This window comes from Lepus europaeus, chromosome 1 (assembly GCF_033115175.1).
Source record: "Lepus europaeus isolate LE1 chromosome 1, mLepTim1.pri, whole genome shotgun sequence".
Classification (NCBI taxonomy): domain Eukaryota; kingdom Metazoa; phylum Chordata; class Mammalia; order Lagomorpha; family Leporidae; genus Lepus; species Lepus europaeus.
The window spans coordinates 134,965,037-134,979,482 of record NC_084827.1 but is presented as its reverse complement, the minus strand read 5'-3'; the positions used below and the strand labels follow the sequence as shown (position 1 = coordinate 134,979,482).

General features: G+C 44.2%; 1 protein-coding gene across 1 annotated transcript in view; it reads right to left on the bottom strand.

Moving 5' to 3' along the window:
• The window catches only part of MYO1B (myosin IB), a 163,296-nt gene that overhangs the window by 36,423 nt on the left and 112,427 nt on the right, over window positions 1-14,446 (bottom strand). Inside the window, 4 exon segments of the mRNA XM_062189379.1 lie at window positions 160-222; window positions 2,614-2,718; window positions 13,311-13,376; window positions 14,127-14,213. Coding sequence (XP_062045363.1) covers window positions 160-222; window positions 2,614-2,718; window positions 13,311-13,376; window positions 14,127-14,213 — 321 coding nt within the window.

Below are 14,446 nucleotides of genomic sequence, written 5' to 3'. Positions count from 1 at the left end.
TCATAAGGCCAAAATCCAGTCTCCTACTCTGCAGTTCCTTCAGGAAAACTGTCAAACACTGAAGATATTAATGCTCAACACTGAAGGTGGTGAGATCATTCAGAAGTAGTGAATCAAATTACTAAAACATTCTTTAGAACACTATACCTAAGTACTCACATTTTCTATAAGGTCACAAATGATAGCATTATTGAAGTAGTCGATGTGAGTCCACTCTATGTCCTGAGAAACAAAACAGAACAAAATCAAATTCCACGATGATGCCACAATGCTACCAAATAAGCAAGCTTGTCCGTCTTGGCCTGTTTCACTTGTACTCTATGTGTGTTTCCTCTACAAAACTGGTGCTGAAAGTGTCATCTTCTAGTTCCCCAGATTTTCCTAAGTCCACCACCACCACAATCTGATTGAAGCGCAGTCTCTTGACCTCTTCCAGGACTGCCTCCCATCGCACTCTCCCATCGGTGGCAATTTCCCATGCACTTCACTGGCCCTGTGCCAAGTATTTACTCAACAGGCCCTTGGGTCAATATCACTTTGTGTATATTTACAATGTTTATAAGGAAGTAAGGCAGAACTTGACCCCAGGAATCCAAGGCCTAGAGTTTTCTGTTCTTCATTTGTAATCACAAAGAAAAAAGTTAATTTTAGAGGCAATCCTATGTTGTAGGGCAATTAACGATTTCAAGTGTGTTAAGAAAAAAAAAAAAAAAAGCCCAGTGCCAAAACAAAGTATTTTCATCAAGGGAAGACGTGAAAATCCAGCCAGTGGTTCTACCGCTAATTGCAAAGCCAAATCGGTGGGGCAAATTGCAATGGTTCCATGTCTACTTACACTCTGTCCCCATGTGTAAACACTGATGCTTCTTCTTTTTTTTTTTTTTTTTTATTTTTTTTTTTTTATTTTTTATTTTTTTGACAGGCAGAGTGGACAGTGAGAGAGAGAGACAGAGAGAAAGGTCTTCCTTTTGCCGTTGGTTCACCCTCCAATGGCCGCCGCGGTAGCGCGCTGCGGCCGGCGCACCGCGCTGTTCCGATGGCAGGAGCCAGGTGCTTCTCCTGGTCTCCCATGGGGTGCAGGACCCAAGGACTTGGGCCATCCTCCACTGCACTCCCTAGCCACAGCAGAGAGCTGGCCTGGAAGAGGGGCAACCGGGACAGGATCGGTGCCCCAACCGGGACTAGAACCCGGTGTGCCGGCGCCGCAAGGCGGAGGATTAGCCTGTTGAGCCACGGTGCTTCTTCTAAGGGGAATAAATGTAATTCATTCAGCAAGCTAGGGATATTCCTATATATTCTTAGAAGTGTTTTTACACAATTTAGACATGCTGTTTTAAGTTGCAAAGCAAAGTTTAGGCCTTCTCTTTAGGATGAGAAGACAGGAAGAGACTGATTCTTGCTTTTAGGATGTTTATGTTACCAAAAGGTGCTACACAAGTATAAAGACATTTCTAAGGCATCAGGATCATCTTAAAATAAGGAGGAAATGCTTGTGACTCAGCTTCAGAGTAAATGGGCTACTTTACTAAGTCACTGAACATAAAAATCACATTAGAAAGATCTACATTGAGAGACACAAAAACGATTCAGTGTCCTTTATGGCTCAAAAAGACACTATAGAAAATGAAGGAAAACAGGTGGGATCACTACTAAAATATTAAAGCAAATAAATGAAAAGGAAATGAAAATGCAGCCAAATTAAGGTATTTCCTCCATTGTTTGAAATAAATAATTGCATACTTGGAAAGGAAGGCTACTGAGAAACAAAAGTGAAAAGTATACATATATATTGTATATGTATGAACTATAGATGAAGAAACCTAGCAGATCGTACTTCTGGCCACTTTTAAATTACATTCAATGAGATAATCCATCCCTAGCACTTAATCTAACTCCTGTTATGTAAGCCCTCAACAAATGTTACCTAATCCTAACATAAATTTTGAAAATCAATACTTGTTCAGATTGAGAAAAGTCTCAAAATATTTTAAAATTTACCTACAGCGACCATAACTGCTTCTGGAACACAGTTCCCTAAGTTTTGGCAGATGCGCCCTGACACGTAACCACCACCACCATCAGTCGCCACAACACCCTGGGCAGAGCCTTTGTGGTCACGCCCACCCACGACCTCTGACCCCTGAGTATAATGGATGCCGCAGCCCTCCACAGGGCATCTCCATCTCAGCACCTTTCCCTTTCTAGGTTGACACAGAGACAGAATCACACAGCATGTGGCTTCGGAATCTGGTTTCTTTCACTGAGCACAATGCATTTGAGAGTCATTCCCACTACTGCTTGTATCAACCATTCATTCCTTTTCATGGCTGGATAATACCGCCCTGTGGATGTGCCACAATTATTTGCTTACATCAGACTGTTTCTTAACCCACTATTATTTTATATGATTACACTGAAACCCTAGGAGACTAGATAGAGGTGTCTGTTTACTGAGCACCTTCTATGTGTCAAGCACTGGTCTGGGCACCGGCAGCAAAGAGCCTAGAAAATCCCAGTTGGCCTGAGATCACTAAACCCGACACCGCGGTCATGTTTAGACAGTCTTCTGAATCCACACTTTATGAGTCGAAAAGGAAGATATTCCAACATTACCTCCCGGATGTACTCCTCCTGCTCTTCTTTCAGAGTAAGTTCGATGAAGATTTGTTGCAGCTTCTCATTACAATAATTGATAATGAACTGCTCGAAGCTATTATCCTGTGTGGAGAAGATGGAAAAAAGCCTTAACACCCACGCCACCAGCTCCCCGTCACAAGGACACGGAGACATCTCGACCCGTGAAAATGGACACACCGTCTTTCAGACACAACCGTGGCCCAGCACACAGCCGCTGGGACACACTCTGCACCTCGCAGGCACCCAAGGAAGAGAGTACATGAGGAAGTGAACGAATGAAGTATACACAAACCACACAGCCTTTGAAGGATGGAGAATTTTTAGTCGACAAACACCCCACGTGGTTTAAAAAAAAAAAAAAGCCTACTGCTGAGAGGTCTGTGTTATCAAATTCTCCATCGTCCATTTTCAGGTGAAACTTAAAACTCCAGGAAGTCCTGGCTTGCTTTCTTGTGCCCACCTGGAGTCAGACCCCGCAGGCTGGCTCTCGTGGCCCAGCACTTTCAGTATCACGCTACAGGACGGAGGCTGTGCACGTATGGACACAGGCACTGAGCAGTTTCATGCTCATCTGTCCCACCCTCTGGTGCAGCCCCTCCGGGCACGGCTGGCTGTGCTCTCCTCCACTGTACTCTCAGGCCTCCCTCTACACCCTGCATCTAGCAAGCACGCAGTGTGCACTGGGTGGGTACTGAGTGAGTGAAGTTCTTATCAAGGGACTTAACACATGACAAGCATCTCCCTAGCTAGAAACGCCCGCTTCTCAGAAGGCCCAGATCCTGGATCACTCTTCTGAGCCCCAGCAGCATCCCTCCATAGGGAGGGTCATTGGTTGGGAATTCTTGGATGAAGCTCCATGCCTGAAGCACCGCTGAACCATCCTTGGGACTCAGGCACGCGTCTGTGGAATGAGCACATGTCACCAAGAACCACACCTTCCAGAAGCCAGAGATCTGACTCTACAACTTGTATTTTCACTTCCACCTCTCTTCTCTGCTACGAGATGGTGGCAGCGGGAGCAAGGACAGAATGAGCGCTCCACGAGTAAGCCTGGCTCATCATTCATGGAGGGGGCTGATCCCCAGCTAAGGAGCAAGCATGGCCCTCAGGGGATGGTGGGACCAAAGCTCGGCTCCAAGCTCACTGCTTCTCATTAACACACAAAGCAACTGCCTGTCATCCCTTGGTCAAACTTGACCTCAGACAAGAGTGCTGGGAAAGTTGATCTTTCACAGTCAACTCTGGTCCCACTCAAGACAAATTTAAAATGATACTTATGAAACAGCATCTGACCATGCACTTTCCTGGAGGTTGGAGAAGACTTCTAATCACCAGCCACGAACTCATCACAGGACACTTGGAACTTTCCGTGACACATGGGAATACACTATCGCGGACTGATCCTGTGCATGCTAAATTTAGTTAAGGATGAAAGTTTGTTTTTTCTAAATCCTACAGATTCTTGCTCGAGGGCAAACATTTATTTTCAGTACTTTCAACAAATACCATCTTGGGCACACAGGGCACTCCCCAGTACTCATTTTTACACAAACTTTCAAAAACCCAGTGTGCCGATCCTTAGCGCTAACAGTTTTGATGGAAAAACCATAGGGAATATGGTATAGATGTCTTATTGTTATTGAAACTGGTTTTTATGTAGGAGAACATCTAGCTTTCTCGGTTTTGGTTTGGTAACATTTGTCCTCATATACTGCTGCTACCACAAATGAAAAAGTCACAAAATTAAAACAATGGTTTAGATGAGCAGATCTTGGATTTGTCTTGGAGAACAAACTTAGAAAGCAAATTCTGTTATTTGGCAAGACTGTGCGCATGGAACCACTTCAACACCAATATACCGAGTCTTCAAATGGCAATTAACGAGGCGACAGAAGAGGAGGGCAACTAGTGTCCTTAGACAAATCATGCGGCTATGAATAGCTTGAAGTACACTTCTAAAACGGGACTATGAAATACACACAAGCAGATTAGAAACCAGAGGCAAAGCTTCACAGTTATAACACAGCTTCAAGATTAAGTTAGAGCTAAATTCAATTTGCCATCAACCTTGAAAGGCTCCTGCATGAACGCTGCATTTCATACCCACACAGTTAATCAACGACCACTTACTGCAAAAACTCACACGGCTGCAGAAGCAATTAACACGGGAGCACGCAACAGACTGGCACTGCACACGGTTCATACTTACTGCATTCTGGTGCGAAAAGGGACAGATTACACAAAATGCAGTCAGTTCTCAATTAGCAATAGATTTCTAAAAGGAAATACTTATTGACAGTTATTCAGTGTTGCAAAAGGCAGCCTTCTGCTTATGATTACATTTTTTGATTTGTGTAAAACTTTAAATGAAGACGGGACCACAATACCTCTATGTGGTGCCTGAACTGTGGTTCTCTCAGGAGAGAGCTATTCAGGATATAAAAATAATAATAATAATAATTTGATGGAAATAATGGAACTCATAACTTGTCTGGGACACTAAGGTTTCAGAATCTCATGCCTCTCATTCTAAATAGTTGATAAGAGAAAATGTGTATTGCATGCGCCCAAGGCCCATAGCCACCCAAAGATGGAATCAGGGGTAGCACAGCTGAGATCCAGGAATGCCTCCCTTCCCACCCTTGCGATCTACCCAGTGGTGCAGGACTGTGCTGAGCCTCCCCTTTAAAAACAAAGAATCAAAGACAGAGTCTTCTACATGAGATGGCCTCAGGGTAGAAAAATGCAACTCTTCAACCTTCTGCTGCTGCTAAAAAAAAACCAACCCCCCCAAATTCCCAAACAAAAATAGCATGGCACAATTATGTAGAAATGAGCTCACTTTCCCATAGAAATCAGCAGCTACTGCGAACAGACCTGCGCAGCCTCCAAAGCATCAGGAAATCGCCAGGGCAATGATTACTGCCAAGAAGGCTAGGAGACATGAGCTTCTTGCGATCAAAGTTAGTAGACAGTGCTCAAAACCGAGGGTAAATGGGAACTCCATACGTGATGAAAAATAACTTGCAAACGTTTGAGGAGGAAAAGAGTTAGTCCCAAAACCCCAGGAATAGCATGGGGATGGCTTAAAGAATTCCAGGTTGTACAGATCGGACACATTTCCTCATTTGTGCAGGTAAGTAAATCAACACCAGATTTTCAACACGGCCCCGCCTTCTCTTTATAAAATAGCCAAACTGAGCCTAGATACCATTACCCCCACATCAAGTCCCCAAAGCCACTTTCGGTTCAGAGCCTTTTCTGGATTTTTGGGGGACGGGCGAGCAGCAGCAGTGCCTGCACGGGGCACCTCTCCTGCATGCTAGTCTCGTGACTCAGACTCCAAAGGAGGAAGTGGGCAAGAGTTCACCTCACGAACGCCTCGTCTCCCTCTCCAGTTCCACCCAGCCTCCACGCATGGGTGTTTTCTCCACTGCCCGACTCACATTTATTTCTAAAGACCAAGGGATAAAATGAACACCTTTAGGGGCATCTTCCAACATGTACCTTCTGGGATTTCCACGACACAAAACCACTGAATGAAGCCCAGCACCACCCAACACATCGCTTTAGGGAACACAGCCTGTCTGGTTCTAGCTATTTCACAATCAAGTGTAGATCGGGATATTGGGCACATCCTTTTTTTAAGATTTGAGAGGCAGGAGAGAGAGAGAGGCAGCAGAGAGAGAGAGACAGAGAGAGAGAGAGAGGTCTTCCATCCACTGGTTCACTCCTCAAATGGCCACAATGGCCAGGGCTGGGTCAATCTGAAGCCAGGAGCCAGGAGCTCCTTCCGTGTCTCCCATGTAGGCACAGGGTCTCAGGAATTGGACATTCTCCACTGCCCTCCCAGGCCATCAGCAGGGAGCTGGATTAGAAGAGGAGCAGCTGGGACACGAACTAGCACCCATATGGGATGCCAGCGCCACAGGTGGAGATTTAACCTATTACACTACAGTACCGGCTCTACTTTGAATATTTAGAAGTATTTAATATGCCCCTATTTAAACTCTAGGGATTCTCCAGAAATTCCAGAGGCTATCCTTTCATTATCAAAGAAACAAAGTCATACTCCCAATAGGGTCTTTGACTAGTTTATGCTCACAAGCATCAATCACAAACTTTTCATATGGAATGATTTTGAAAGTTATATGTAAAATATGGGGTGGACATTGTAGGGCATGGGACGTCCACATTCCATATCAGAGTACCTGATTTGAGTCCCGGCTACTCTGTATTTTCCATCTAGCTTCCAGCTAATGGGCCTGGGGAGGCAGGGAATGGAGGCCCAAGCACTTGAGTTCCTGCCACTGATGTAGGAGACCCAGATAAAGTCCATTGCTCCTGGGTTTGGCCTTGCTTTGCCCTACAACTGCAGGCATTTGGAGAGTGAACCAGTGGATACAAGATCTCTCACTCTCTGACTCTCCCTTTCTCTGTTACTCTGTCTTTAAAATAAGTAAATCTTATATTAAAAAAAAAAAGTCCTGGCTTATTTGTATATTCTCCTTAGCAACAGAGGAGGTTCATGATATATATATTTAAGGCAGATAGATGTATTTTTAAAACTCTGTACTTGCAGCAGGCCAAGCAGCCCAGTGGTTCAACACTGGCAGAGACACCCACGTTCCTAGGTTCGATACCCAGCTCTGGCTCCACACTCCAGCTTCCTGCTACTGCAGACCAGGATTGAGTTCCCAGCTCCCAAATTCAGCCCGGCCCAGCACTGACTATCATTACAGGCATGTGGGAAGTGAACCAGCAGGTAGGCGTGCTCTCGCTCTCTCCCCACCCACCCCATCTCTAAAATAATAATATTTTAAAATAAAATAAAATCTTGTACTTTCTAAATATAATAAACAGTGAGAGGAAGACAGTAAATAGAGGAGACAGCTGTTTCCTGTACTGGTGTTGGTGAGGTTGGAAGGAGTTTCTAGGTACATATTATGTGCTGGAAAACAGTGGGCAGTTGAAACACAAAGACTTATGTGAGCAAAAAGTACTGTTAATTCTATCTTTAAGGGAAGTTTCCTAGAATGCACCACTTTTACTTGAGGTCAAATTTTGGATATCACATTTGGACAAAGTTCCATATTTTATGAACAATGAAGTCTCTGACATAATAAATGAAATGGTAGGTTTCTGTAACAGGTACAGGATTTTCAGCTTAATTAAGAACCTGGGCCATATTGCTGTTTTAAAATGTAGCGCTGTTCCTACAGATTTACTTATGTAAAGCCTTTGGTGCCCTCACATTATAATGGTGTTTCCACAGAAAAATTAGAAGGACTCAACCACAGTCCATTTCTAGAAACGGCAATGTCGGGCAGGCCTTTGGTACAGCTGTTAAGATGCTGCTTGGGGTGCCCGCATCCCACATCGGAGTGCCTGAGTCCAAGTCCCAGTTCCGCTTTTGATTCCAGCTTCCTGCCGACACACACCCCGAGAGGCAGTAGATGACAGCTCAAGTCCTTTGGTCCCTGCCATCCGTGTGAGACACAACAGATTGAGTCCCAGGTTCCTGGCTTTGGCCTGGCCCAGCACTGACAATATGCACATTGGGGTGTGTATGTCTGTCAACCAATAGATGGAAGATTGGTATCTCTTTCTCTCTCTCTGGCTTTCAAATAAATAAAACTTTTTTTTTTTAATGACTATGTAAAAAAAGTCCCAAATCAAGAAGATTCTCTGGAAAGTAAACTTCAAAAAAATTCTCAAAATACGTGAGAAAAAGTTAATATTCTATTTAGACATTCACAAAATTGAAAAACTAGCTAGTTTTAGAAAACTTTTATATATATAAATATTCTCCCAGGTATATTCTCAAATACAGGAAATTTAAAGAAAAATGGTGTTATTGTGCTTTACGTAAATATTTTTAAAAGGACTCTGATTTAAAAAGTTACAGCAGCAGTAATGCACATATGTTTCACAAGCCACACAAATGGTCACCGTTTTTGTTTTTAAAAAGACTTTAAATTGCCTCCCTTCTCTGCAACAAGAAGTTCATGCGCACATGAAGGAGGACACTGGAGCAGAAAGGGCTGACCACAGCTAGAATCACCTTGCTTCTGAAAGCAGTTCAGAAAACAGATCCTCTAACCAGGAGGCAGATTCGCCAGGCTACAACGATTTCTGCCTAAATATTCAGTTTGACTTGGAACACTCATTGCACCCAGCCCATGCCCCTTTCAATGAGGTACCTGAGCGCGAGATGAGCAAGTTGGAAAAACCAGCACTTTGTAGGAAACTAGCACAATTGTATGATTACATGTATGGTAAAATAAGCAGACACTACTGCCTGCTTGGGTCTATACAACACGAACGATTAATTAGCTGCTCCTTCTAAAACACCTGCTCATTCTAATCCCTCCCTCAAAAGTGTTCAGAAAAAGAGCTCAATCAATTTGGTTTGCTCAATTGACTTTTGAATGCTATTTCATTCTTTTGAAGAATGAGCATTTGTGAGAAACTAAAGACCCCGCTTTCAGTTATCAGAATGTCCCAAGCTAACTGTGTGGCACTGGGGCATCTGGATGGCGACGGGCCTCCTTTGCAGAGACAGGCTCCCGTTCTATCAAGATTCACAGTGAGATGTTCTTCTGGGAATTTTAACTCACTTCACCTTCTCTGGTATCAGTTCCAGTCTGGTTTCCAAAGTGGCCTCCGATCCATGCAGCCAGCACGCAGAGTTTATTCACCAGCCGCTACTGGAATGCTTTGAGTCAAATCCACGCGTCATCACCCCATGGCTGAATGCATCAGTTTCCCTCTTCCGCTGAGACAGGCATCAGAGGGAATGAAAGGTTTCCACCAGCTCAGCTGAAAAGTGTTTTCATGGGACGTAGAAGTGGAGCCAGGAGGCCGAATGAGATGTTTAAAAAAAAAAAAACAAAAAAACCTAAACTCTGGATTCTCTCTGTGCAGCTTGTAAAGTGATGCTCAGAGTGTTCAACAAGGCAGAACTCACTCCTGACACTCCATTGGCATGGAAGGATAAAAGCAGAATTTTCTTTGCCCTCTATCACTTTATTTTCACTTGGGGGGAAAACCCAGATGTGTCCACTTTGGCACTGACGTGAATTCTGAGAACTCCGTTCATTCTCCGAGCCCTTGTCCTCCAGCGTGGGCTACTTCTCAGTCTTTCATTATTTTGATTTCCTAGTGGTCGGGACTGTGCCCCTTCCCAATATTTCCATTGTGTTTTAACATTGCTTAGAATCCAGGAAAATGTAGGCTGGCATGCCGGGGTATAGATATATTTTATTAAAAGAAAAATAAGGCCTTGTAATTCAGTATTAAAAAGTAGGTAAAGTATCTAAAAGTGACTAACCAAATTTCTATTCTGACACTCTCAAACTTATAAAATAAACACATTATTAAAAAATCAAGATCCTTAATGATTAATCTAAGAATGTTAACACAGGAGGCTGGCACCATGGCTCAACAGGCTAATCCTCCGCCTAGCAGTGCCGGCACACAGGGTTCTAGTCCCGGTCGGGGCGCCGGATTCTGTCCCGGTTGCCCCTCTTCCAGGCCAGCTCTCTGCTATGGCCCAGGAAGGCAGTGGAGGATGGCCCAAGTGCTTGGGCCCTGCACCCCATGGGAGACCAGGAGAAGCACCTGGCTCCTGCCTTCAGATCAGCGCAGTGTGCCGACCGCAGCACGCCGGCAGTGGCGGCCATTGGAGGGTGAATCAACGGCAAAGGAAGACCTTTCTCTCTGTCCACTCTGCCTGTCAAAAAAAAAAAAAAAAAACCAGGATAACAGAGAGCAATTAATAATAATGAAAAAATCTTAATTCTCAAGGAGGAAAAAGAAAAACAATGCATTTATTGCATGGAGAAGGAAAAACAACTTTAAATGATTTTATGGGCACTGGATTTGGAGTTGGTTGAAAGTTTTGTTTAAGAAGACTAAAAGTGCAACCTCTTTGGTTTTAGGTGCATTCTATATGCGGAGATTAGATTTCAGTAGAGGTGAACAGTAGGTGATGAGGCCTAACATTCTACAAGGCATTTCATACAGAGGTCAAATAGCAGGAACACTAGTAAGTTTGGAATTTCTAGTTCCCTTTAGAGATTACAGTTACTGGAGCACTTGGTCTCAACCTTGACCTTAATCACCTGGGCGTTTTGTTTTTTTTTTTTTTTCTTAAATACTGTTGCCAGGTTACCATCCCCAGAGAGAGAGAAGGGCTGTAGGTGCTGCCTGGAGATCTGATTGTTCAAAACTCCCCACGTGGCTCAAACCTGCAGCTGTCTGAGGACCATACTGCCAAGGAGTATTTCTCGGAGGAGAGGAGGAGCATCGAGAAACGCAAGGCAGGCATTTTCAGAATCCACAGTCTCCCGCTCTAACAGTGTTGAGAAAACCGATGGAACCACCTGCAGAAGGCAGGCCCATTCAGCAAGATAGCTTGGAGACCAACGTGAATGAACTCGAAGAGGAACGTCTTCCTGGACTGCTGGAGGGCACTGCGCCTGGTGCGAAGGTACAGGAAGCTTCATCCAGGAACATCCAGCTTCCCTTCTGAACACGGACCTGCTGTGCTGATTAGACCTGCCCACTCCATAGGAGTCTTCAGGTAGCAAAAGACGCTCAGTCTCAAGGCCAACACTGCAGGCGCAGAGTGGACAAGATTGTGACTACTGGGATCTGGGTCCTATTCGACACTCAATACATACTTGAGGAATGACTCAAATTGCTCGTGAGGCATAACTCGATTTTCTTCAAGTGCTCAGAGGGTCCACTTTCCCAAAGAGTTCCGTAAATACCGGAACACACAGCGAAGTGGATATGCCATCGTAACTGCTCTAATCCCATTTGGAGAGCCTTCATGTGTTGTGACAGGACATGAAGCACCTGCCTACTGGCTAAAGAGCAACTAAGTCTTCTGGAAACATTAAAATCCGTTTCTTTGATGTCAGAAATATCGTTGAGCGTACCTTTTCCTTCCAACTTTCTCGTGAAGTCCCTGCTCACCATCTGCCCTGCTCAGGGAGCCATTTACACCTGGACCAGCCGAGTGCCAGGGCTGGAATCTTCCCTGCCAGCTTGTGAAGAACACCTCTGCCACACTGCCCATTGAACGAGGGTAACCTGAGGTCCTGCTAGGAGGAGAGGAACCCTGGCACGGGGATTTCTGAGCACACCCGGGCAGTTCTCACTCACAGCCCTCGCCTTCTTCCCTTTCAGCAAGAGATGGCCAGCTTTCCTTTGCAGCTCAGCTAAACCCGCCAACACAGGCAGACACTGCGCTGAAGAGCTGGGCCCTGTGGCTACCAGCTCACACGCTGTCCTCTGGGGAGGCTCCCAAGGCCACCCCGTGGCTTGGGGTGATGACAGAGCCAGAGAAATCAAGGGAGTCTGAAACTTCTCATGTCATCCCCCCCCCCCCCCCCCGCCCCCATTTCCAGATACTGGGAAACCCGTAAGTTTGGGAGAAAGGTGAAGAAGCAGCCCTGGTCTCATCCTTGGTGAGAAAGAAAAGCAACAGTGAAAATATTAGGAGGCCTGAGGTTTGGGTCCCGAGTTTGCCACTTAATAGCTGTGTAACACTGGGAGAGTTCCTTGACCGTCAAGGCCCCACTTTCTCATCTGTAAAATGGGCACACACTAGCTCTTGATGAGGTTCTGAAATTAAACCACACAAAACACAACGCTTACTGCAATGCCTGCATACAGTCAACTCTCTATAAGTACCGAGCACTACAGCTAGTGAATATGGAACATGAGTGAGGGAGAACATACCACACCGTCATAAAAATGAGTGTGGTAAGCAAAAGCCATTTGCTAGAAAGCCCTGGTTTAGTTGACAGAAATGTGCTGATGATTTTTATTGTGATTCTGAGACTAACTTTTGGAGCATGTAAATTCTCCACGTGGTCATTTTGTGCAGGCCCTGGTCATTTAGAGGGATTCATAAATCATGACTTGCGAGGGAAGAATTAAGATTGACTCATTATTTTCTGGAACCAAAACTCAAACACCACTTCCAAAAATGAGTAGGTGTTTTAATAGGTCCTTAGAACCGCTTCTCAATGTCACAGTTAGGAAGGGAGTAAATAGGAAATTCTAAAATAACTAAGTAATGTTTAAATATTTAACTTATAACAAGCATGGGATTTTTAAAAAAAATTCTTGATGAACTTTGGCAGAAATTATTCCAGCCTCTGCAACAGAGTTTCTGATCACAAGATCGCGGCTGAACGGGACCTGGAGGAGACTTAAGGAATCGACTTTCTGAGCCTCTCTCCCCACCCATCTTACCCAGGTGACGAACCGGCCAGCCCAGGTCAGCCAGGGCCAGGGTCCAAGTCCACGTTCTGTGCTTTCTTCATGCACTCCCCTGCCTCATTCTCCCAACAACCTACATGTGAGCGAATGGCCACAGGCACCACAAGGTCCCCGCAGCCTGTTAATAACCTCACGGGGAGAAATTCTAAATCTGCCATTTCAAACGCCAAGGACTAATATATACAAACTTCTTTCTAAACATCAACACCGTCAACGCCATCTCTCCGTCCTTAACCCACACACAGATTCTCCGAGTCTGTGCAAAGACTCAATGGATTCAGAGGTACCGTTCCTTACAACAAATGCTGTCCATAAGGTTTAATTTCCAACTGCCCCACTTCAATAAAGAGGCTAGAAAATACTAAAATTCTTACCTCAAAAATTTCAAAGCCATAAATGTCCAAAACACCCATGACCTTCTTCCTCACTTTTGTCTGTGCCTTAACAAAAATAGAAAAGAATCAGTTAACTGAGGCCTGAAATGGAACACTGCAAACATCCACCACGCAGACACACATGCTACAAGTGAACTGGTGTTCTTAACTAGAAGCAGCAGCGGATCTTAGTTGCTTCTTTTTTTAAACTTATGACGTAAGATATTGGTATGGACTCTTTCAGAAATTCTAACAACAGACAATTTAAAGAAAGCATTAGTGGTGCTTAATTATTATTATTTTTTTAGAAATCACTGCATCCTACAGGAGGTAGGTAAGGCCTTCTGAGCAAACCACGTAGTCCGTAAAAGGGTGCCTCAAAAAATTTATTTTGGTGCGAAAAAATCTGAAATCTACGTGTAGTATTTTTTTTAATGATACTCATTGCCTATGAACTTTTTTTTGAAGACCCTCCATACTGATTTTTTTTTTTTAATTGAAGAACATATCAGCATCTGGAGAGGGAAAGTAAACTTTTCAGCCAAGTGCATACAACTAGTTAGCAGGTGAGCCAGAATGGGCACTCAGGGTGCTGCCCATCCCAGTAACTCTGTGACGGCCAGGAGACTCACTGGTGAGATCCAGCTCAGGGCAAAAGGAACAAGAGCCCTCACCAACTTATGCAAAGTAAGTTCTTTTGAAGGAATAATCTTTACTGGTAGCAATGATCATACAATTAATCTGTCTTCAGCTTTAATCTCCATACTGGGAGTACCACTTATTACAACAGGGGTGTCTGCTATAGAGATTCAGTACCTTGATGCTTTCATTGATTCGATTTACCAGCCATGAAAACAGCCTGCTGTAGAGGTTTTTAGCCAGTGCATCCCGGGCGTAATAAGCCTATTAAAAAGAAAAAGGAAGACAACAGTATCGTTACTATAATGCTGAATTTCAAGAAAATAATGAAGGTATTTATCTAAATATTTAAAGTTCTTTCCTTTCAGATTTCTTTTCAGAACCAGTTGCTATTATTCTCTGGAGAAGCAGTCAGGCCTTGAAGAGAATTAGGCAAATTGTTTAGATAAATTATTCTTGTTTCACATCAAAGATATTTATCTTAGTGTTATGGAACA